Source organism: Argiope bruennichi, chromosome 10 (assembly GCF_947563725.1).
Source record: "Argiope bruennichi chromosome 10, qqArgBrue1.1, whole genome shotgun sequence".
NCBI lineage: Eukaryota > Metazoa > Arthropoda > Arachnida > Araneae > Araneidae > Argiope > Argiope bruennichi.
The window spans coordinates 48,179,033-48,204,232 of record NC_079160.1 but is presented as its reverse complement, the minus strand read 5'-3'; the positions used below and the strand labels follow the sequence as shown (position 1 = coordinate 48,204,232).

The following is a 25,200-nucleotide window of genomic DNA, read 5'->3' as shown; positions in this document are numbered from 1 at the left end:
AAAAATAATAATACATTATATAATATCAGCTTTTGTTTTTATATTTTAAATGCATTTTCCTGCTTTAATAGTTATTAGTTGCTTTAAATATACGATTTAGAACATTTTATGAATTTAAATTAAAAAAAAGAATTAAATTAAAAAATAAGAAAATTAATGCATGTGTAATTTTTCATTAATAAAGTACGGTCACAAAATTCGAAATTATTCACAGATTAAAAAAAAGAAAGAAAAAGAATGCAAAGTATATTTTCCTTATTAATTTGATTTTTACTCAGTTGAAAAAATCGTTTGCTATAAATGACACCGAATAAGTAAGCTTCTAATTTAGTAAAATAAAATATTTTATTTTAAATCGATTTTCATTATAATTTTAAATGAAATTATTTTCTACCTTCGCTATTTGAATTCGCATTGTATTGAAATCGATCTTTTTATTACATTATTTTGAAAGCAATTACATTTTTTTGAATTAGCCCTTTTGGCCATGACTAGTTTTCCAGGAATTTTCATTGTGTTTAATTTAAATCTCACATGCATAAATTATCATTCATTATTCTTTCTACAGGTATTTTTAAACAATATTGTAATATCCAGGGTGTCTCAAAAACCTTGACCGCGACTTTTTATTCCTTAAATATTGATCACAGACATATACTGTAAATTACAAAATTGCGTAAAAAATGTACAGAATGTTATGAAATCGATTAAAATTTTCAAGGGATTAAACTTCAAAAAATACAAAATTTAAATTTTTATACGGAACCCGCACAAAAAAATTCCTAATGAGTAAAATGTGCCCCATCCTCTAATAAGGTCATGCACAAAATTTCAGAATTTTCTCATGTAAACTCTCAAAGATATGTTAAAACAAAGTTGGTGAAGTGTCAATCACAAATTAAAATACAAATATTTACAGCTTCAGTGCAGATGACGCGACGCAGGAATGCATCATAAGGAAATAAAATATGCTTCATATCTTTAGTTTTAAATACAAATTTTAAAATCTATGCTTCCTGAAAAATACTTTAAAATTTTATATCATGAATTATAGAATATATCTTAAAAATAGCACAGTCAATGAACTTGCAAAAAAACTTGTGTAATCTTTCTTTTAAATAATCTTGCCTTATGTAATCTTTCCTTTATGTAATCTTTGATTTAATTGTGTAATCTTTCCTTTAAGTTACTATTGTTTCAAATTTTTTATACATTTGAACCAATAAATAGCAAAATTATTATTTATTTATTCAATCATTGCTTTCTTTATTAATTTGTGTACCAGCCCTAAAACACCAACATCCGACATAATTTTTTCTGTTTACGATCCAGGCATCAAAAAGTGGTTTAAGTCAGCATTTATGTAGTTTCATATCTTTGAGACGTTTTGGGATAAATTGCTGAAATTTTGTACATGATCTTATTAGAGTATGAGGCTCGTTTTTCTCGCTGGGAATTTTTTGGACGGGATCCATATAAAAATTTAAATTTTGTATTTTTTGAAGTTTAAGGAAAAAGTAGTTTAGAACACATATTTGAAAAAAAATTAAGAAAAATAAAAACTTGAAAATGTAGGGAATTTTATATTCTATAATTTGACATAAGCGTGTAGTTGAGGACTTAGGAGTTTTAAAGATTTCAAAAAAAAAAAAAAAAAAAAAACTAAAATGGGAACCAGAAAACGTCGCTGCAACATCAGTACCGATGTTCGCAGAGAGCATTGTCAAATTCGAAAGATAAATTCAGAGCGAGGATAATAGGCATTAAGTAGATGAAAAATTTCCAGAAAACATAGGGTCGCAGGTAAACATTTTCAATGAAAATCGCAAATCGGGTGGAGTTCGCACGTTGGATGTTTGATGCCACACATGAAGAAGAAGAGTTTTTTTCTGAGAAGAAGCCTGCTTTACGAGAGAAGGTGTCTTCAACATGCACAATGTCAATATTTGGTCATTGGAAAATTCCCACATCACTATCTCGTCGAATGTACAACCCAAGTTTGATATTAACATCTGGGCAGAGTCATCTATTTGAACCGTATCTTCTGCCTGAACGCCTCAGCGGCACAAAGTACCTTGTTTTCTTTCAGCACGTTTTTTTGGATTTACTGCAGGGAATACCGATAATTGTACGACAGAACATTTGGTTAATGAGTGATGGAGCACCAGCACGTTTTAGTTACATTTGTGAAATCTGACTTTTTGTTTGCGAATGACGTTTAACGACCATCAATTCTGTAATGTTCATTTAGGAATATTTGTTTACTGCTTTCATTTTTCTCGAACGCAAGAAAAATTTACATACGAGGAGAATTTTTCTCGATTACCTTGTTCCTAATCCTCGCATTCGCAGGGCCATTCTCTTCGATAGACTCATTGACTTTTCCCAAGTCTGTTTTTGCGATTTTCACTGAATAAATGTTACCTTCGACCCTATGTTTTCTGGTAATTTTTCATCTATTTAATGCCTATTATCCTTTCTCTGAATTTGTCTTTCGAATCTGACAACTCGCTCAGCAAACATCGATACTGATGTTGCAGCAGTGTTTACGCGTTTCCATTTTAGTTTTTCTTGAATATCTTTAAAACTCCCCAGTTCTTACACTACAAGCTTATATGAAATTATAGAATATAAAATTCCTTACATTTTCAAGCTTTTATTTTTCTTCGTTTTAATATTTTTGCAAATATGGGTTCTAAACTACTTTTTCGTTTTCAGGAATTTACGGCCCCCTAGATCATCAAATTTGCATGTTACCAGTATGAGAAAACACTTTTAAGAATGTCCTTTCATTAAAAAAAAATCCTAATTAAACCCCCATTTGTTATTTTTTTATTAATTTTTTAATGTTTCCAACAGTTGTCCGACTCTATATTTTTGCGATTTTCACCTACTAAACGTCGCTTGGGACCTCATGTTGTATGGTGATTCTTTATCCTCTAGATGCCTACTATCATCCCTCTGAATTTGTCGGTCGAATTCGGCAACACCCTGTATGTTGGATGAAACAAATAAACGATTTTAATTTCATTGCTAGGGTGAAATTAGGACTGCTAAGATTGCTTAAAATCATGCAAATAAAAAAATATTGCATTGCATTTGTATCATCAAATGAAAATTTGGCTCATATTAAGAGAATCACACACTAATTAAACATAAACAAATTTAATGAACTAGACGAACGGCTGGACCGCTTTACATCGAGGGACGCTAGTACAGTACCGAACACAGTTCTTAGAGCGGGAATCAGATAGCTTCTTATTGGCTGTTGAGAGACGACGCGAGCGCCGTTAGGATGACACTCCGTACCGGGAACGCCGCTAGGATGACGCTCCGTACCGCTAACGCCGCTAGGGGGACGCTCCGTACACTACAATCGGCCGTCCTGATGATCTTGACGTCCTCGTCAATCTGAGAAAGAATCTGAAAAACTCAAAAAAGAAAATTTTAGATTTTTGCAAAATTTTTAGATTTTGTAAAGTAGATGCTTTATGCAGTTGTAGACCAAGGCTTCATATAATCTGCTGCTGTAGAAGTATGATTGGGGCCTTCGTGGATTCCCACTTTCTCCACTAGGTACCTTTCGTGTGGCTTCTTCGCTGTGATGCGATAGGGACCGTGGAACTTCGGGCGAAGCTTCAAACCACTGCCGAATTGGGTCCTCTGTATGGCCACTAAGTCACCTGGATTATATTGAGTAGCTTTCTTCCTGCGCTTGTTGTAAGCTCTTTTATTCTCTTCTTGAAGGCGCAAGATATTCTGTCGCGCTTCTTCGCGAATGTCCTCGCGGTTGTCGATGACCATTTGCTCATATTCTTCCTGTAGGATATCGAGAATTTTCTGGTCATTTTTATGCCTCATTTGCACACCGATCATGAGTTCGAAAGGAGTTAATTTTGTACTTCGTGGAGCAGTAGAGTTAAATACACGTTGTGCTGCTTGAACATGAGTGTACCATTTCGTGGGATCATTGATGGAAAGTTTGGTAAGCAGGGGGATAAGAGTTCCATGAACCCTTTCCACTTGTCCATTTCCTCGAGGTATTCCTGTGGTGATTTGAATGTGATTAATATTTTGATTCGCGCAATAGTTTGTAAATTCCTTGGAGGTAAATGCGGAACCTTTATCCGTGATGATGCGCATAGGATTTCCGAACACTGCTTCCTGCAATTGCAGTTTCGTAATTGCATCATTTGCAGTTACACCTTTAACAGGATATAACCAAACAAACTTTGAGAATGCATCTATTATAGTAAGAATATGATTATAATTTTTATTGGTTGACACTAAGGGTCCAATAAAGTCAACATGGTAAGTACTTAGAGGAAAGTTTTCCTTCGGAATAGGATGTAAGAACCCTTCAGGTTTACCACGCTTCCGGTTGACTAGGATGCATTCGACACAGTTTTGTATTACCGATTCAATACTTTTTTGCATATTCGGGAAAAAATAGTCACGTTCGATAATGTTTTTAGTTTTCTCCACGGCGAAGTGCCCTTTTGAATGCGCGTTCTTAATTATTTCGTGTTTCATTAGATCAGGTATTACAAGCAAACGACGGTTGTCCTGACATTTATACAGAATGTTATTTTGTACCACGAAATCAACTTGGTTGTTATCTTTACATAATTCTTTCAATTTTTTTATGTATTCATCTGACATCTGTGCCACTTGCACTCGCGCTGTTAAATCATCACAAAGTGCGGTCATGACTGTTGGGTATCTACTAAGTGAATCAACGTGACGCATTTGACTACCTGAGCGATGTACTATCTCATAATCAAAATCTTTTTTATTTTCATTTATGGGAGAAGTTGAATTATTATCATTTTTATTGGGAAAAGTATTTTTAAGATCTAAATAACTATTAGATGGTAAAATGCATTCAAAAGAAATATTAGTATCAACAGCTGCTAAAACTCTTTTCGTTACTGACTTTTTATTAACATGACTAATATCTATCGCCACTAACGGAAGACTGACAATTGAACTGTTCGCTAATTTAATTTTTGTGCTACGTCCTACATAATTTAATTTCTTTACATATTTAGGATTAATAATCATTAATACGCTTCCGCTATCAACCAAAGCTTTAATAGGAACGTCGTTTACAATAATATCTGCGTATTCCAACTCAGCGATTATTAATTCTTGTGGAATTTCATTTGATTTTAACACGGAGTTTACAGGATTTGAGTTATGGGATCTTCCCTGATTGTTATGTTGTCTAGCATCAACATTTTGGGGACAGAATTTTATTAAATGCGATGTAGAATTACATTTAAAACAAGTTTTCCTATCAATATTTCCACCGTGTACATTATCATTATTTTGGCGGGAATTATTGACGCGCGGCCTTGAGCTGTAGTCATGTGTATATCTACTCTCTTCCCAAAACAAACTTTTATTTCTTGCGCGAAAGTAAATGTCTATTTCTTTTGCTAACATCAGCGGTTTTAACCAGTCGGAGCCTTGTTTGATCAAAATGTGCTCGGATGTGTCCTTGTCAAGAGTGCTGGTTAATTTATCGGTTACAATTAGTTCACAAAGGGTAGCGAAATCTTTCACTTTTCTTAGTTCCAAATAATATTCTAAATTCGCTTTTAATCTTGAGACGAATTGCACGTGATTTTCCCCTTTAAATCTTTTGGCGGCTTGAAAGTTATCCCAACATTCTTTAGCAGATGGTTGGAATTCTCTTAACACTATTCTTTTGATTTCGTCATAATCTTTTATTTCGCTTTCGTTCGCGTATAACAAAACATGTCGGCATTTTTCACCTAACAAATTTAGAAGGACTTCGGCTTTGTATTCAGTTTTAACCTGTTTTGTTTCGAAAGCACGTTCCAAAATATTGAAAAACAAATTGAAATTTTCTGATTTAGTTGGTATTGGCATTGTTAATGTGCGGATGCTTTTAATTATTTGTTCGATGGACTCCGCATGATTTTCTTGAGGAGGTCCGTTAGGACTACTTATTCCGGTCGCTTGAACGTTTCTCATACTTTCTTCATGAGCTAAAGTTAGTTTTAATTTTTCTAATTCAAACTGTCTTTCCTTTTCACGCGCTTTTTCTGCCTCTTCACGCGCTCTTTCTGCCTCTTCACGCGCTCGTTCGGCCACTATTTTTCCGCGTTCCTCTGCTTCTATTTTTTCGCGTTCCTCTACAGTTGAAATGATAATGTCTTTAACAAATTCCAAATCATCTTTAGCCGCTTGGCTATTTTCTATAATTTGTTTAAGCTTCACAATATTTGTTTTTTCCGGAACTACCTCACCTATTGCTTCAGCGACAATAATTAAATCTTTCTTTTTTGTATTTTTAAACATTTTGAATATGCCTTTATTTTTCCTAATAGCAAATGCTAATATAATAACGATAATAATAATAATGCTAATATTTCTTCAAAACAGAAATTTCTAAAATAAACACATTCAAGCAGTTTCTTTTTCTTGAAAAAGTCATTCACAAATATACAAATCTTAAAATAAATGCTTGCAAGATTCTTTAACGTAAAATGATATAGAAAATTCTCCTACCTGTTCTTCTTCAATTATATCTGTTGAAATAATATGCAGGAACTTCACAATTTGTCGGCCACTGCCGAAGCGAAGATTTGCTTGAACAATTTGTCGACCACTGCCGAAGCGAAGATTCTCTTGAAAATTTTTGTCGGCCACTGCCGATCCGAAGACTTTTCTTGAAATATTTTGTCGGCCACTGCCGATCCGAAGACTTTTCTTGAAATATTTTGTCGGCCACTGCCGATCCGAAGATAATTCGACGAAAACTAATGGCGAAATTCCCAGCTTCTTACAGGATCGAAGATTATTTTTCTATTTCCGAGGTCATTGCACTCCGAACCGAGCCCCCACATGTAGAGGTATGTTAACTCTGGCTCGAAAAACATGCCTCTACTAATCGGATAATATATCAAATTAAATATCTCTCACGGGCCCTAGGGGAAAGCCCGATTGAGATTAATGCGTAGAGATGGCTCATATTAAGAGAATCACACACTAATTAAACATAAACAAATTTAATGAACTAGACGAACGGCTGGACCGCTTTACATCGAGGGACGCTAGTACAGTACCGAACACAGTTCTTAGAGCGGGAATCAGATAGCTTCTTATTGGCTGTTGAGAGACGACGCGAGCGCCGTTAGGATGACACTCCGTACCGGGAACGCCGCTAGGATGACGCTCCGTACCGCTAACGCCGCTAGGGGGACGCTCCGTACACTACATATATATATATATATATATATATATATATATATATATATATATATATATATATATATATATATATATATATATATATATATATATATATATATATATATATATATATATATATATATATATATATATATATATATATATACAGGGTGGTCAAAAAAAATCTTCCCCTATATATGAAACCCTAGCGGCCTATCCGCTCAATCAATCGAACCAAAATTTCAGACATGGTTGTTTGAAGGTATGCGCTGGAGATTGTGATGATTCTAAACAACGCAGAACTCACGGTTACGGTTACAGTGAGAGAATTTTGAAATTTTCGAATGGCAACACCCACTTTTTCCTTGCGAAAATCGATCAGCGTATTGAAAAACCACAAATGGCGTTGGAACGATTAGCGTGTGACGAAAATTGCCGCCATAAAGCATATGCAAAGAAGAGCATTATGAAGGACTAATGGCAACACAGAGAAGAAAGAGAAAAAAAGTTTTTATTGGAATGGAAAGTTATAATTACAGGTTTTCAACGTGTTCATCTTCGCAGGCGACAACGCATTGCATTCGGCAGATTGTGTACAACAATGCCGACCGTAACATGAAAGGAGGAATCTGCATAACTTCACGTGTTATGGCATCTTGCAATTCTGACACATCTCGTGGACCAGGCGTGTGCACCTTAGATTTCAGATAACCCCAGAACCAGAAATCCATAGGAGTGAGTAGGGGGATCGCGGTGGCCACGAAACTGCAAAGTTACTAGAGATGACTCTATCACCAAAGTGTTGTTGCAGCACTGGTCGGACACATTGGGTGACGTGTGGAGGAGCCCCATCTTGCATCCATACAATGTCCATAATGACATTTCGTTGCTGCAATTCAAGAATAAAGGAATTCTGCAACTGTGTCAGAATTGCAAGATGCGATAACACGTGAAGTTATGCATATTCCTCCTTTCATGTTACGGTCGCCATTGTTGTCCACAATCTCCGGAATACAATGCGTTGTCGCCTGCTAAGATGAACACGTTGAAAACCTATAATTATAACTTTCCATTCTAATAAAAACTTCTTTTCTCTTTCATCTCTGTGTTGTCATTAGTCCTTTATAATGCTCTTCTTTGCATTTGCTTTATCGCGGCAATTTTCGTCACACGCTAACCGTTCCAACGCCATTTGTGGTTTTTCAATGCGCTGATCAATTTGCACAAGGAAAAAGTGGGTGTTGCCATTCGAAAATTTCAAAATTCCCTCACTGTAACCGTAACCGTGAGTTCTGCGTTGTTTAGAATCATCACAATCTCCAGCGCATACCTTCAAACAACCATGTCTGAAATTTTGTTTCGATTAGTTGAGCGGATAGGCCGCTAGAGTTTCATACATAGAGGAAGTTTTTTTTGACCACCCTGTATATATATATATATATATATAAATGATTTTACTATATATATATAGTAAAATCCTTTAGAAGTATTTTATTATTAGAAGTTCTCATAACAATTTGCTTTTTATCTTTCTGTCATAGTTTTAAATAATAATTATATTTATGATAATATAATTTTAATAATTTCTGTCCATTACTAATATTAAAAATATGAAAATTTGGTATTATAATTGATCAAAAGTTAATTTTATAATTAATTTATTAAGTTATCGCAATATCAAGTGTTTGTGAAAAGAAACTGGAAAAGTTTATAAATTGCAGTATAAAATTCATGAACATTACTAATTATTTATACACATTACACCAATTCAAATTTTGTGTGTTGTGTTGTGACTTATGACACTTTACAAGCCTGCTGACAATTTGTGAGCGATTTAAGCCGAGTAAGCGTCTCTTGTTTTTTCAGTAGCGTCAACTGGAGCCAAAAGTACGAATTAGCTACTTCATGCCTCACATTCGCTTGCACAACCCCGCTTCTTTGAAGGGTCGCACATTCACCCACCTCACAGACACAGATTCACACAGAAGAGCAACCATGTCCGAACCGGGACTCAAATCCAGGACATTCAGATCAGGGAAGACGAGCTACCCCATATGCCAGGACGCCAGCAATTCAAAGTTTAATGATATTATCAAAACTGTGCTTCACTCCCCTAAAAAAATAACCGAAAAAATTTGAAATTTTCTCAAATAAAATTACTTTCTTTATAGCTGTGATCTATACAGCAGTAAATTTGATCTGCGAATGCAGTAAATTCAGGAATAAAATCATGTAATTTAAGGCTATTGTGTTTTGAACAATTTGTTTGATCGTGTTTGTGACAAATTTGAATCTAATACTAGTAAAACCTTTGCTATTCCGAGTATTTAAAACTCGGTAAAATATTTGCTATTCGAACTAGTAAAACATTTGTTATTCGAATTAATTACTCTTATCCATTATATATAAGACGATTGTGTTTTGAACAATTTGTTTGATAGTTTTTGTGACAAATTTGAATCTAATTCGAGCACGACATTTGCTATTCCGAGTATTGAGAACAATTCGTTTGCTATTCGAAGTAATTGTTCTTATCCATTATATTTTATTTCGTAACTAGCTGCCGTTCGCAACCAACTGGTTCGCCGGAATTAATGGTCATTAAAATTTTTCATTAAAAATTTTATGTAATTTGGTCACAAGGACTTCCTAGGCAATATATTTTTAATATTCAATTTTTAATAATAATTCATACTGTCTTAGGAGACATGCCATTCTGTTCATTGCACAGTGCATTTTGCTAATTTTCTATCAGCTCTCCTGAAATTCACAAAAAAGTAGATATACTCTACCATTTCTTAGCAATGAAATCTAATTTCTAACATAATATCAAATTTGGCATTTTTCTTCTTGTTAATAATATTTTAAATATAAATTTCAATATTTAACTAAGTCTTCTTACAATTAAATAATATATATAAAGCTTCCTTCTCTGAAATCTGTTTGGCCAATTCTGACTTGTGTTAAGGATAGAAATATAATTTCATTATTTTGCATGCTTCAATATACAATTATATTGATAATAATTCTAATTGTAAAACGAAAAGGAAAAAATATCTTCAATTTTAATATGGTTTTTATTAAAACTTTGGTGTTCTTCTAGAAAGCTTTTGTATTATTTTTCATGATTCATTTAATATTCTTTCAGAATTTTTACTTACTTTTGTATTCTTTCTGGAATATATTATTTAAATTCATTAAATATGGAAAAAATATACTTGGAAAAATTAATATTATTGAAAAAATAATGTTTTGAATTTTAAGGTGATGTAGAAGTCATTCTTGTACTTTGATCAGAAATTATAAGGGGGGTGGGAACGCCAAAATTTCTCTTATATTTTAATTAAAATTCTAATTAAAAATTAAAAAAAATCTTTCCTAGATGTGTATTTTCATCCTCCAAAGTTTATGTTTACTAAATGTGTTAGTTTTGCGTCAAACGGAGTGCTAACGAACTCTCACTTACTACATATTCATCTTTTCTGTAAGTAGAGAGTACATTTCTAATTCCCAATATTGAAAGAAAAAGAACCAGAAGAAAATCATAATCTATGTAATCTATTATTTATCACCATTTTCTTGTCATTAAAATCACTCGCATTTGAGTTTATAGAAATTAGTTTTACTGAAATTATTCATTAAATTTCTTTTGTAATTTTTATAAATTAAAAATCTGCATACAGGTAAAATATACATTATCGCTAGAACAATAAGTAGGCTTAAAATTCAACGTTTGAATTCCAAGTGGATGGTGTTGATGAATAAAAGGATTTTTTAATAACTCGGAAAATGAAAACATAAAAAGTTTTTTGATGCTTTTGATTATGTGTCAGAAAGGGTATTTTTGCGAAAAATTTCAGGTGACAGCCGTATGCGTATAGTGTGATACAGTATCGTGTTTAGTTTCGGTGTTTTGTGTATGTAATTCATCATGTAATTGTGACGTCATAGGAACGAACACCATTAAAATATGAAATAATGCAAAATTCTAACTGCTTGCTTTAACCTTTGTTTTGAATTTAATCTATTAGTTTAATGATTCTCTCTAAATGAAGGTTTTTTTAATGTGTAATGAAAAATTTCATTATACATTTTGACTTCAAATTTCATTTATTTATTGAAAACAATTTATATACTTTTAGAATTTCCATTCTTTAGTTTAAAAAAAGAATCAGACATTTTGTAATATTGGCAAAGTTGGCTGGCATCTTGGCTCTCTGGAGCTTATTACAAGCTGTTTCATCATAAGTTCGTCATTTTAAAATAAAAGTACAGAGTTAAATTCATTTTCAACAATTCAATCTACCCTTTTCATTTCGGTAATTTCTGGAAATAATGAAATTTTACATCAAATGATGAAGAACAGGTTTTCTCTATCATTACATCAAAATGCGATTATAATATTAATATCAATGTGGAGCTTGATTCTTGCATATATAAAAAATTCTAGACGTACCATTTAAATACATGGTGTGTGTTATTATTCCGAAAAATATGCGTTTGATTTCTGATATATCTTCCGTTAAATATAAGAAGAAACTATATCTTTGTGATCTGGGCGTCCCGGGTTCGAGTCCCGATTTGGGCATGGTTGTTATTCCTGTTCTATGTGTGAATGTGCCCTTCTGTAAAAAGGGGTTGTGCAAGTGAATGAGTGATGCGTGAGTAGTCAAGTTGTACTCTTGGTCCAAAGTTGGCTCTACGATAAAAACAAGAGGCGCTCCCCCCACCAGCTTAAATCGGTTGTCTTTGAACAGCGGGTTTGTCCGTGGCAAGTGCCATAAGAAACAACAACAGAAATTATATAAAGTTTCGGAAAAATGTTAATGAAAATATCTAATTTATTTACTGCTTATTAAGAAACATTAAAACAAAATATTTTTAAATTTTTCTTCTAAAGGATAGAATAAAAAAACTTGAATTTGATCATTGCTCAAAGTTTGATAATATTTTCAGAAAGATTATTTTTAAATGAAATTTTTATATGATAATATTTGTTCGATGACATGTTTAAAACTTGAATTACATACTTTTGATACATATACACTTTTAAGATTTAGGACTCAAGATAATATAAATTTGTACGTTTACTTAAAACACTTTTCACTCATTTACACATTTAAAAAAAATTAACTTAATTCATCTTATATTTATTTAAGATTTTAATTATTCAGTCAGTTCAAAATATCATGATGAGATAAATAATATCACCCTTTTCTTAATAATCTGTAATCTAATGTATATATTTTTAAAACTGCGCACACTGCAACTACTAAAAAAAAGAAGGAAAAAAAACCTATTTATTTTAACAATGCATTGCCATTGAAAGTGTCATTGAACTGACTTATTTGTATTTTGTTTAAAAAAAGATATTATTTTGTCCTACATATTTCCTGAATTGTATCAAATATGAACAGATTTAATTTTTAAAACTGAATACTTGTACTTTGTAACGAGATGAATTTATGATTCCTTCGGACAAGGCGAAAACACCTGATTCGTCCTTGACCAATATAATCCCTTCGAACGATATCGCTGACGAACGATGTCTTTGAACTTAACAACCATTCTCTGAAAGGCATTAATGTCACATTTTTCCACTGTATATAGAATTTCGAAACTTCAGTAATCGTACATGACCGCAATAAACATTTTTTTTTTTATTATTTCTTTGCATTTTAATCCATAAGCAAATACATCATTTTACTGAAAAACAAGCAATATATACTTCAATGTTAGCATTATTTTTTTTTTCCTTTAGCAACTCATAATTCAATTCGATTCTTAACTCTAGGCTGAGTTTCTATTTCAGTCATAACAGGAAAGGTGGTTTATTCAATAGATAATGGAACATAAAAATAAAGTACGGGTCTCACGTAGCCCCCTTTGTTTAGCGATAAGAACTCAAGATACTAAGTTGCGATGTTTTCTAAACAAATATAGTCGAATCAGATTCAGGTAGTTTCTCCTCTTGCAGGGAGTACGATCTTTCTGTATACGCCAAAATGGTGCAATCTGCATTTATTTTGCTGTATCTGTTGCGCCACCCAAAGAAAAACACATTTCTTGCAATCTGCAATGCGAAAATGACGTGAAAACAAGAATGGTAAACAATTAATTTTAGATGATGAAACGAGTTATTAAAAATCAACTATTGCTGATATAAATTAGTAAAAATTATTTAGTAATTATGAAATAACAATCTGGAAAAGGATGAATGTAATTAGTAAAATAATCATTATATGAATACAAATATTAGTAAAGAAGAAAAAATAAATAAAATCTTTGATACATAGTGTCCTTCACACGTAAACAAGAAAAGTAAAAAAAAATTACCTTTTTAATTCAAACGGAGATGGTATCTTTAAATTAATTTATTTAAACTAATATCTCAATAAAGGTATTACTTTAAAGTATATATTAATTGGGTTATAATTCAACTAATATAATTATTTATCTCAATAAATATATCTGTACAATCATTAAAATTGTATTTCACTTTGAGATATATGAATTATACACAAATTGTCTTCATATAATTAGCCTTACAAGATTCAGATATTTTTAAACATGTGTACGATGTTCTCATTATTAAATTTGGAAAAAGTTTCAAATAATTTAGCGATACTGCTACATAGAGAGTAATTTCATCAGTTTCTAAGAGAGAATTTCAAGATTGAATGATATATGTAAATATATATACTCCATATATATGTATTTGCATATATAATATAAATATTTGTTACATGAAGCCTTTTTAATGCAGTTCAATCTCAAACAATCTGCTGCTAAAGGTTTCTTATGTCGTAATTTACCATGCGTCTGTGATATCAAGTGTGAAATGATTCTTTCTAATTTTATACGATTTTACATGCTAAAACATATCGCAATTTCAATTTTATTTATTTTGCATTATTTTTTTAATGGAGCTATTTTTTTAATATGACACTGAAACAATAATTATCTCAAATTATACTTTTTCTATGTAAAAAAATGTTATGCCATATATAAATCACAAATTTTAAATGGTTATTGTAAATTGAAAAAAAAAAAAGGCTTTGGATGATGTAAAATTTAATTTTTCTTTAGTTTGTAATTAGAAGGGGAAAATTATAATCATTTACAGGTGTAATCTAAAACAAGATGTTCTGAGAAATGAACTATTGTCTACTTTAATGTGTAATTTTTTTAAAATGGAATATTTCAAAATTAGTCTGTTTTTATCTGTTTCTCTCGAAATGAAGAAATAATATTTCCATCTTCCCATGGGAACAGTTTAAAAATTTTTAACAATAGTTTAATTCAGTTTTCATCAGAATGAAAATGTAAGACTGTAAGGGAGTCTTTAAACTAAAAATAAATACTGATTTACTTTCTATTTTATTCAAAAAATTTCTTCCTTAAAAAAATAGAAAAAAACTATGCTAGTTTTGAACACACTAGACTCACACATATGTATTCGATATGAGAATGGGCACTTGATGTGAACATATAGTAATTGCCTCCAAGTTTTATGGTCTCAATTTCGATGCTAGATTAAGAATGCGTCATCTATACGGTTTTGGTGCAAGCTAAATTTGATAACGTGAGAAAATCGCCCCCCCCCCTTCTTCCGTGTATACATCTGCGCGAGACAGACGTTTGGAGAGGAGGGCGTCGGTCATCATTACTGGAGCTCAAAATTATGATGCTTGCTCTGAAATAGTCCTATCTTTTCTAAACGGCTAGCTAAGGTCACTAAATTAAACTCCTCATTGCTTTCCCTATTCTGCGTGAATGTTCGGCTTTTATTCATAGTGCCAGCATTTCAGTTATTCAACATTCAGTTTAAACAATTTCAGTTCAACATTCAGTTTAAACAATGTCAGTTATTTTTGATAAATTGACTGGTAATATCTGACACCTTCAATTTTCTTTCAATTTTAAGGAATCTGGAGAAACTAGGAAGTTGCTTTCCAATTTTTTTTAATTCCTGAGAATTTATTTCCATTTATTTGAATAGTTTAATCTTATTCATTTTTATACTGTATAATGCTGAAAAAAATATTCCTAATGTTATTTCTTAGAAAAACAAAATATATGGCATTACTGGAATACATAGAATAAATTTATAAAAAAAGTATGTAGTAATAAAATTAACTTCAAAACATACTTTTATTTGTGTATCAAAAACAGAAATTAATTTTTTAGTCAAGAATTTGAACATGAAAGAGAAATTGTAAAAGTATCAGGTACTATTAGAAATATTTGAAATAAATTGGAATTTCTGTCATATTCATAAAATATTTTAATTTTAAATCAAATTTTTGGATTTTTTCCTTATGATATCCATTGTGGTTTAGTTCTCTTATCGCATAGCTTTTAGCACCTTTCAATTTTAATATTTTCTATTTGCTTCCATAAGTTTAATAGACAGAACTGTTTCTATTTTTAGTACACTATAAAAAAAGTCTTTTTTCAATTCCTACTATTAGCTCACTCTCTCTCTATATATATATATATCTTTTTCAAATTTTCAATCGTTAATAAACTACTTTTTATTCATCCACTCAAATTTAAACACATTTTTTTAAACTTGTAGTGGATGACACTTGATGTTAATACAGTTTTTTTTCCAAATATTAATTAATTAATTTAATTTGTCCAATAATTTCTATTTGGTCGCCGAAGTCGCCAAATCCGTCACCATGTCGCCAAGCTCTATTTTGCCACTTAATATTGCAATTCTGTCATATGTATATACATATTTATATTAATTGTAATTATTTAATAAAAAGTTACTAAAATAAAATTTTTGTTGTTGACCTAAGTAGGAATGGACTTAAAAAATTATTTTTTATATATTACTCGTTTTTAATATTTTCTATTGCTTTCTGTTTTTTAGTATTTAATAGTATTATAGTCCATTATTAAAATCAAGAAAGAATCCTGTATTTAAATTTATTTCAAATTTTTCACTTAATGAAACTTTTATATCACAATTCGATTAAAATTAGTCGATTAGTTCAGAAATAAATTTTGAAAGTATTAAAATATTGCATTGTCATCAGCATCACAGATTTGCATAAATTTTCAGAACTTTAATACCCAAAGAAGGACTGAAAAATTAAATACAATATTCCATATTTAAAAATATGAAACATGTTAAATAAACACATGTGAAACGCACATTATATTTCTTTGTCTAAAGTTGTTTTTCAATATTTCATTTAAATCTAAGACACAGTGTTCCTGAATATAAAATTAAGGTCCAAATACCAGTAAAAGGAAAACAGATATCGAATATTTTATTCTAGCATGGATATATTTAAGGAAAAAGAAGTGCTATCATGTTTAACAATGAGATATTTCCGAAATTTGCACTATAGAATTCCAAAAATTTTATTAAAGATTCTATATTTGCAAAGTAAACATGAAATTTCCTGAAAAATTCTTGCATCCAATGTTTTTCTATGGAATTGAATTTCACATCTAATAAAGTGACTCGTTTGAGTACTCGGTGTTTAATACAGAAAACTTTTACAAATGATTTAAATTGAAAGAATACACAGGAGAGCGCTATATCACTCAATAATTGCATAGTGATTAATTTAATAATTTTCTACACTTGTTCTGAAAAAAAATTATGATTTTTCTTGTGAAGTGTCTCCAAGAAATTTTCATTAAATGTTAATGCTGTAATATCGCAGTTTACGCATTTCATCTATAGAATGAAAATTTAAGATTTTTACTAACAATTGCAATTATGAAAGACAAAGTAAATAATATTCTTTTACAGAGAGACATAAATAGCATCTTTCGATCTAAGATTATTTGTAATTATTTCTTCATTAGAAATTATATATTACATTATTGTTTATAAACACAGAATCTGAAAGTTGCATCACTACGCTAATAATAAAACATAGATAGCTGGGAAAAAGAACTCCAGACATTTTTTATAACCCTTTTTTTATAATAAACATTGATACCAGTATATAAGCCACATTTAGAAATCATTTCGATATCAATTCAAAAGGCCTTAAATCGCACACGAAAATTCAACGTGCAATGTTTTGTCATTATTTCTGATTGATCGTATATCTCTAGAATTTCTAACAGCGTTTCACTTTGGATGATAGGCAGTCGTTATCAATTTTATAAAAGATATCAAATTTTACAGCATTTTTTTCTAATACAACCTAATTCTTATAATTTCTTTTTGAACCAAAACAAAGAAATGATGACATTGAAATGTGTAAAGAGCAAATGCGAAAAAAAGGAGTTTATCTTTCATTTTTTTACAGTACTTTCAAATAAAACATTCTATACTTGTCACGTTATCGCTGCCCCAATGAGAGATTTAAGAATAAATTTGCAAAACTTTTAGATTAAACAACTCCAAACGAATGCACCAGAATGACACAAATTAAAATCATATACATGCATATCATCAAATCATACTAGATTCTTAAATATTAACTTTTTTTTATTTTTGGACTGAAAAATTATGCAATTACTACAATTTGGCAGAGAGATTTTGAGATATTCCAAACTCTTTATAAATTTCTTATTGCTAAATTTTTTTATCATATTGCTTTTGACAAAAATTTTAAAAATATTTCTCAAAAGTACTTATAAGGAATCAACTTTCCACTTTACTTTTACATTTAAAACTACCCACGCCTAATGTGATTATATTGTGTGTTTATAAATAAAATTTTAAGTAGTAAGAGTTGCAGATTCGAATATAGTCTGAATCAAGGTAAGGGATTGCATTTAATCCCCCCCCCAAAAAAAAAGGTGGCATCTCAAGAACATACATAATAAATTGCTGGTTAAGTAAACTGTTTTTCTCTGTCCTAGGAGTATAGTAATATTTTTAAGTTGAATTACGTATTGTTTTATGACACAGCATACTTCTAGCTAAACTGAGAAGACCAAAATTGTTGATGGTCATTAGAAATCCATTTTCAGTTTCAGCCATCTGACTCTCCGACCCGCCATGAAGGCACACAGATTTAAACCATAAAACTGAATGACCGGACTGCCGCAACAGCAACACTGGAGGGAACTGTGGTTGAGTCCTAAGGGCCATCACCGGTCACGGTACAACCCTTCCCGAAGGAAGTACGTCCCGTCATCGATGGGAGGAGTCAGATCCCTCACCTATTTGTGTACCCTCCAGGGTGGCGAGATCCAACCACCATGCCGGAAGCATCTCATCCTCATTTCGAGGTGCCACCTCGAAGGTCTTGTAATTGTTGGTAAAGATGATAATTTAATCAAAAGTTGAATGCCTAGTTAGGGTGGGGATATTCTTTGATCGTATATAATTAATTAATTCTCATGTAATACACTTCAAGTCTGATGCGATAAAAAATTTCATCAGAAAGAGAAATGCAAGACAATGTAAAATTAGATATGAAATGAAGCATTGCTTGCAGCTTTCTTTATTATATAGTTGTGACAATGTATGAATTACTTCAATAATTAATTAAAAAATGAAATTTGAAACAAATATCTTCATTTATTTTAAATTAAGAGGATGTTTATATTGTTTCTTCTTCATGTATTTGCTGCACTCTTAAGGTAGTAATAAAATCTCGATTTCGATACATATTAACGTTTGTAGCCTCATTTTGTAGCGTGTGTGGGAGTCAGATATTAGCTCTACAATAATATTTTTTCTAAATATATTTATTAGTGCAGAGTAATAGTCTTTAAATGCCAATCTAATGGTCGGCTCTTTTTTAATATTAAAGTGAAATAGAAATAAGTATAAGAATAAAATTGAATATCTTTATTTCTATCATTCTTAAAAAGCAGTTAATTAATGCAATCAGCACTTAAAATTCGCACTGATTTTATTAAAGTAAAGGCCTGTTTTTTTATGTTTCAATGCTTCCTATAGTGAAGTCGTTAAAATTAAAAATGGATCTATATGATACAATTTATTTGATTTTAAATTAAATGCGTGTCGCATGAGAATGTGAAATAAATCAATATAAATTGCTTATAATGATATAAACAAATATATTGGATTATCAGACCAATATGTGTATGATTATAACACATCAATATGACAATATGCAGCATAAACTTTAAAAGTCCCAATTAACGCTAAATCTTACAAAGGTCTAATTACGTAATATACGTTATAAAAAGGCATAGCATTCGAAAAACAGATTAATTGAAACATGAATACTAAGGTTTTAAATATTCTAGAATTCTTGTAAGAAATAAGATTCTTGTAGGAACCAGGACGATCATATTTGCCTTGATTCGGTTTAAAGAATTATCTTTGGGAACAAGATTTTCTTAAGGAAGAAATTCCTTGGTTTTCCAATAAATTGGACAAGTTTATTCTTTGTTATGAATATTTTTATGTTATATGTACTTCAAATTTTGCTCATAAGTATTGGAATATAAGAAATGTTTTGATCGAAGTTTGTGACAATTAATATGATTAATGTTTGCAATTTTTAATTGAAAAAAAAAACTGAAAATAAATTTAATCTCAAGAAACTCTAGTCGTATCATCTAATTATTAAAACAAATAAAATAATATAAAAAAGCGGTACTTCGTATATTGTATCTATAAATATTAAATTTTTGATTCAGCTAATGAATTCAAAAATTTTCAATTCTACCATCGTTTTAAAATATTAATGTTTGATACAATTTTCAGCTTTTTTTTTTTTTTGTCAAAATTCACAAAGTGTGAAATTCAATTGCATCCCATTTAATAGTAATGAAATTGGAATTTCTGACTGAAGATGCAATCTGAAGTAACTTTAACAAAGAAATAATTGTCTTAATAAAGCACTAAAAAATAGAGTTTTTTTACTTTTTTCACTTTCGTAGTATAATTTTGTGCTTCCGGCAGGCTTGACCTGACGCGTCGTACCAGGTAATTACTCGAGATGATGTCTTGCAACATTGTAAAAAATAAGAATCGAAATAATTATTCGTAATTAAATTTAATTACTTCTGATATTCTATTCAAACTTTGAAATGTTCATTTAAAATATCAATTTGTCAAAATAGTAAGTTACAAAGAAGATTTAAGACATGTATGTATATTTTAGAAAAAAAAAATATCTGGGTTATACGTTCAACTATCTGAAATTTGAAATTTCCTGCCAAACAAATATAAAAACATTTTTCATATGTTTATTTTAAATTTATTAAGTTAAAGAATATATGAAATAAGAAAAGCAGTTAAATTATGCATACGCAGTTGATGAAACTAGATATTTTCTTTTATTACTTTAAAAAAGGATTTTTGATAGTAGAGAAATTTTGCTATATTCTAATGACATGAAGCTAAAAATCTCAATTGAAATCTTGTGATTAATCATTTTTTAAATTGAGGAAAGAATATATTCATTTCCAAACTGTACAATACACGAATACAAATAGAAATCTCATTTTTATTTATCGAATAGGTTTAAAAAATAATACGTAATATTTTTTTAAATTTTAATTGAAAGTATTTTATAATTTAATGTGAAATATTTTATATTTTAAATAAAATTTTTAAAATTTTATAAATATTGCTTACATATTATTCCCATTAATAATATGTTTATTTTTAAGCGTAAATGTTCATTGTTAAATAAGCAAAAATTCTTTCATGTGAACTTGATGCCAAGTTTTAAATGCACGAATATATTTAACATGTCTTCTAAAGAAAGGATTTGATTATCAAGGTTTCTGATTTTCCAATTTTTACTCAAACGAAACAAATAACAATGATTTACTCAAAAACAAATAAATCTTATTTTATAAAAATAAATGTTAATTAATAGAGAATTTATGCATTCCCTTTTCTGATAATGCCAGAAAATGCATATTTTTGATGCATGCCAGAAAATGCATTATTATATGCCAGAAAATGCATATAATTGAAAATGTATATTTTTTCATTGCAAATCTTTTATTCTATAAAGAGAATACAGAAAAATATGGAAATAGTTATTCTGTTTTAATTCTATTTTATTTCAGCAAGAGAAGCAGAGTCTAGTGTATTTATATTTTAGGAATTTTTAGAGCATTTTAATTTCGCTGTCTTTAAGCTAATGGATTTTGTAAATCTTATATTGATCACTGATAAAAAAAAAGTACTTTTCTAATCTTTTAAGAATAATAAAAAATCCTTCTTTTAAAATAAGGAGGATTTTTAAATAAAATAAATAAATAAAATAAAATAAACTTTTTCTATAAATTAATGCGAAGAGTTAAAATGTGAATTAGAAGCATAAAAAAATCTTTATGGGTTTTATAATTCGGATTTGAAAGACTATTTTTGATAGGAACGAAAGGCATTAAAAATTACAAATCTTTTTAAAAATTGGATTTAAAATTTAATTAAATTATAAAAGTTAAAAGATTTATTAGAGATTTTCAATGTAATGATAATTTTGCTAATTATGTTCGATTTTTTCCATGTTCTAAAAAAACATTTTTATTCATACTTTTAAGCTGGAATTTCATAATGTTTTTAGATTCTGAATAAAGAGACTAAAACAAATACAGATTTAAGAAATACGCTGCTTAAAAGGCAAATAACATCACTATTATTTTATTTTGATCTTAATATAAAAGAAAAAATTAAAAGAAGAAAAAGAAAAAGGCATCTAAAAAAATATTTTTTCGAGAACAAAATATAATTAAAAAAATTACTAATATAAATAGAAAACGAAATACAACAAAAATGTAAGACAACTTCAATCCGATTAAATGAACGCATTTCATAAAATTTCTTATTTTACATGAATGTATGAACAAGGTTCCTCGTCTGAATTTTTCTACATGATGTAGTTATTTTCTTTCATGAATTGAGTGTTTTATATTTTAAACTATTTTAGATATGAAATTATTTGAATGTATTATACTTTAATAAAATCATTTCGTAAAATACATACTATTTATTATAAATAAATATTTCTTAATCAGGTCTATTAAATAAAAAAGCAGAATTAAATATGAAGACTGAGATTAAAAGTGTGAAGAGTGTCTTATATTAGTGTTTATATAATTTAATTTTTTTTTCGATAATCTTAGATCTTGTTAATTTTTATTACTTCAGTAACAAATTATTTCAGTGCCATATCCAAATAAATTGTTTCATAAATTTCATACTAAATTCAAGAACGTTTATATTTTTATTTGCAGAAATTAAAAATTATTGACGGATTCTATCGTTAAGATCAAACTATTGGACATGTCTTTGATGAAATAGCAAATGAATAGATAAAAAAAAATCAAAACTAGATATTTTGACTTAATTGAAATATAAAAGCTTTCTAAATGTCTTCGATTTTCTTATGATAATTGGAAACATAAATTTCAAAAATCTATGAAATTTGCAATAAATAGTAGATAATAATAATTCTGCATTAAATTCTGAATTATTCTATCTAATAAAAGAAGCTCCATTCAGCTAAAAATGTACGATTTTCTGTTTTACTTCCCAATCTTCTGTATTTATCTCTTTAAATCTTCTCTATTAATCTCTTCTTCAGTGCATTGTGAATACTACCGATATGCAAATAAAATTTCCTATTTCATTCTGATATTTATTTATTTATTTATCTTACAATAAAGATGAAGTGTTAGTTGAGATTATCATTATTACTCAAGTTTTGCAGCACTCATACTGTACCTGTGAGCCATTTTCTACATTAAAGATTATATGAAATGTTTGCATTTTTTGTTAATAATTTTTGAAATATTTACATTATTTTATTATTTAAAATTTTGCACCACCATAATTTTCAATAATACTGATTGGTCGATTTTTTTAACCTAATTTTAACATATTGTTAAAAATATTTTTATACATAAATATGCATCAATAATTGTCATTGCTGTAAAGAAATTTAAACTGTTTTCATTGTTTATACAATTTTAACTGAATTCCCTGTTGTTGTTTTTTATCGTTGAAAGCTAAAAAATAAATTTTATGCATGTTTTAGTAAACATTTTCTTTTCTTTCTTCCATTTATGTAAAATCTACAAATAACGTTCTCTAAGATATTACGTATATTAAGATATATAATAAGTAAATTCAAAGATCTGGTTAATATTTTTTAATTATTTTTATCAACATGTTTTAAATTACTTTACAACCTGTTAGATGTAAAATGCTCTTTACCAATTTGATGCTGGAATGAAATGCTTATTTTCCACGAGGGAACAGAAAGTTTAGATGAACTAGACAGTTAAGTCTTGTAGTTTGATTCCATTGGGGATATTCATATAGAATATAAACAGGTGCAAAAGTGTTAAATAACACAGCTTAAATATCAGTCACAATTGAAAAGTGAGAATACTTTGTTGAAGCTTTATTTTTTGGAACCATGAATATCAAATAACGCATAATAATGGAAATTAAATACAATCCACATTCCTCGCAAGCAAGCTGGTAGTCGAAGGTGGCTAATATGAAATTAAAAAAATGATTTGATTCAAAGTTAAATACGTTATATTTATTATTTTATACTTCGTATTTACTAGTCATTTCTAATTAAATTACAAAAACTTTGTAACTTTGTAATTGTTTATTTTAGTTAATCGGTGCTTTTATTGGCATAAATAATATTTAAACTTTACATGAATGTCAGAAAGGAAATGAAGAGAAATAAAAAGTAAAAGTAAAATAAAGAAGCGCCAAAAAGTAAAATAATTTTTATACTCTAAAATATTTTTATTAAGTGTTCAGATAAGAATTAAAATAACTGGTACTGGCATTAATAGTAAAAAGCATGGATACAAGTTAAAGTATATGGTTGGAAAATATGCAAAACTGAGACATGTAAATTGTCCTTCTTGAAAGATTTTCTAATACCGACCATGATTATTCATGTTCTCAGATTTCCATTTTTTTTCTCAATAATTTTTTATGTCTGAGTCACAAAATCACCTAATTACTTTTAATTATTAATGTATACATAGTTAAAATCTAATAATTAAATGCTAATTTATCAATTATTTCGAAATGAAAATTTTTTTAATTACATTTAACTGATAAATTGATTGCACTTAATGAAATTAAATATACAAAGATATTTACATCAATAACAATTATATCATTCAAACGGTTCACTTGTACCTTTGCCATTTTGGAAGGAAGGGGTATTTTTTTAAAAGTTCCTTCGTGTTATATGAAGATGTTTTAGTCAAATGACTTATGCAAAGTAATAACTTTCAGATAGCATTCGAAAAGATTGTTAATTGATATTATTTCCAAATCTTTGTTTCTAAAGCACAATGTGTATTAAAAAAAAATAAAGATATTATGCTGATGTAAAATCTACCAAATCTATCAATACTTTTTTTTCCCCCTTCAACCCTTTTTTTTTTTTTTTTTCACTACAAACTTTGATCAGTCGGGAAAAAAAAGTGTTCTATTAAATGAAAAACAAATCGAAACAAAATAATAAATATGGTAAACCAAAATCCAAAGTCCATCGAAACATTAACATTCAGCATTGAAAGAAATGATAAAATTTCGATTTGATATTGCAGCGTTGAACCTAACCCGGAGATCTATTCTTTAAAATACGATTTCTGTTGCTAGGTCTCCTATCAATTTAATTTCAGCTGTCGTAACATTTTATCAAAATAGTTATTTTGTTTTTCGACAGATGGCAGCAGGAAAATATGACGTACAGATGACGTCTGGTCTTGTGAAACATGCTGACTGGAATAGGGTATCCGTTCCTTTTGACTCTTCGGCACTTAACAAAATGATCTTGAAATATTGATGTCTTAGAATATGTCTCCAATATTTGCACATTTCAAGTTTTGTGTCGACCAGCGTTGACTGTTTATTTATTTACTATTTTCCAAGCGTTGTGGTTTCTTTTACGATGACTTACGATATGTCTGATATTTTAGATCTTCACCTAAAACCCTATGTGAAAGTAAAAGCCAAGTTACTGAAAGTAAGTTTATTAAAATTTTTTAAAGAAAAATGTTTTATGAAAT

The 25,200-nt window shown here is 29.4% G+C and overlaps 2 protein-coding genes across 3 annotated transcripts in view; both read left to right on the top strand.

The window, feature by feature from the left end:
- The window catches only part of LOC129988074 (uncharacterized), a 36,696-nt gene extending 11,719 nt beyond the window's left edge, over nt 1–24,977 (top strand). Inside the window, exon 2 of one of the 2 annotated variants that reach the window (XM_056096184.1) lies at nt 24,858–24,977. In XM_056096184.1, the coding sequence (XP_055952159.1) occupies nt 24,858–24,977 (120 nt within the window). Of the gene's footprint in view, nt 1–18,180; nt 18,322–24,857 lie in introns of those variants that run through there. The other variant, XM_056096185.1, reaches the window with a different exon arrangement.
- Nucleotides 24,947–25,200, top strand: part of LOC129988072 (TBC1 domain family member 25-like) — a 32,817-nt gene continuing 32,563 nt past the window's right edge. The window contains exon 1 of the mRNA XM_056096182.1: nt 24,947–25,157. Within this exon, the coding sequence (XP_055952157.1) occupies nt 25,083–25,157 (75 nt within the window). The 5' untranslated portion in view covers nt 24,947–25,082. The remainder of the gene's footprint in view (nt 25,158–25,200) is intronic.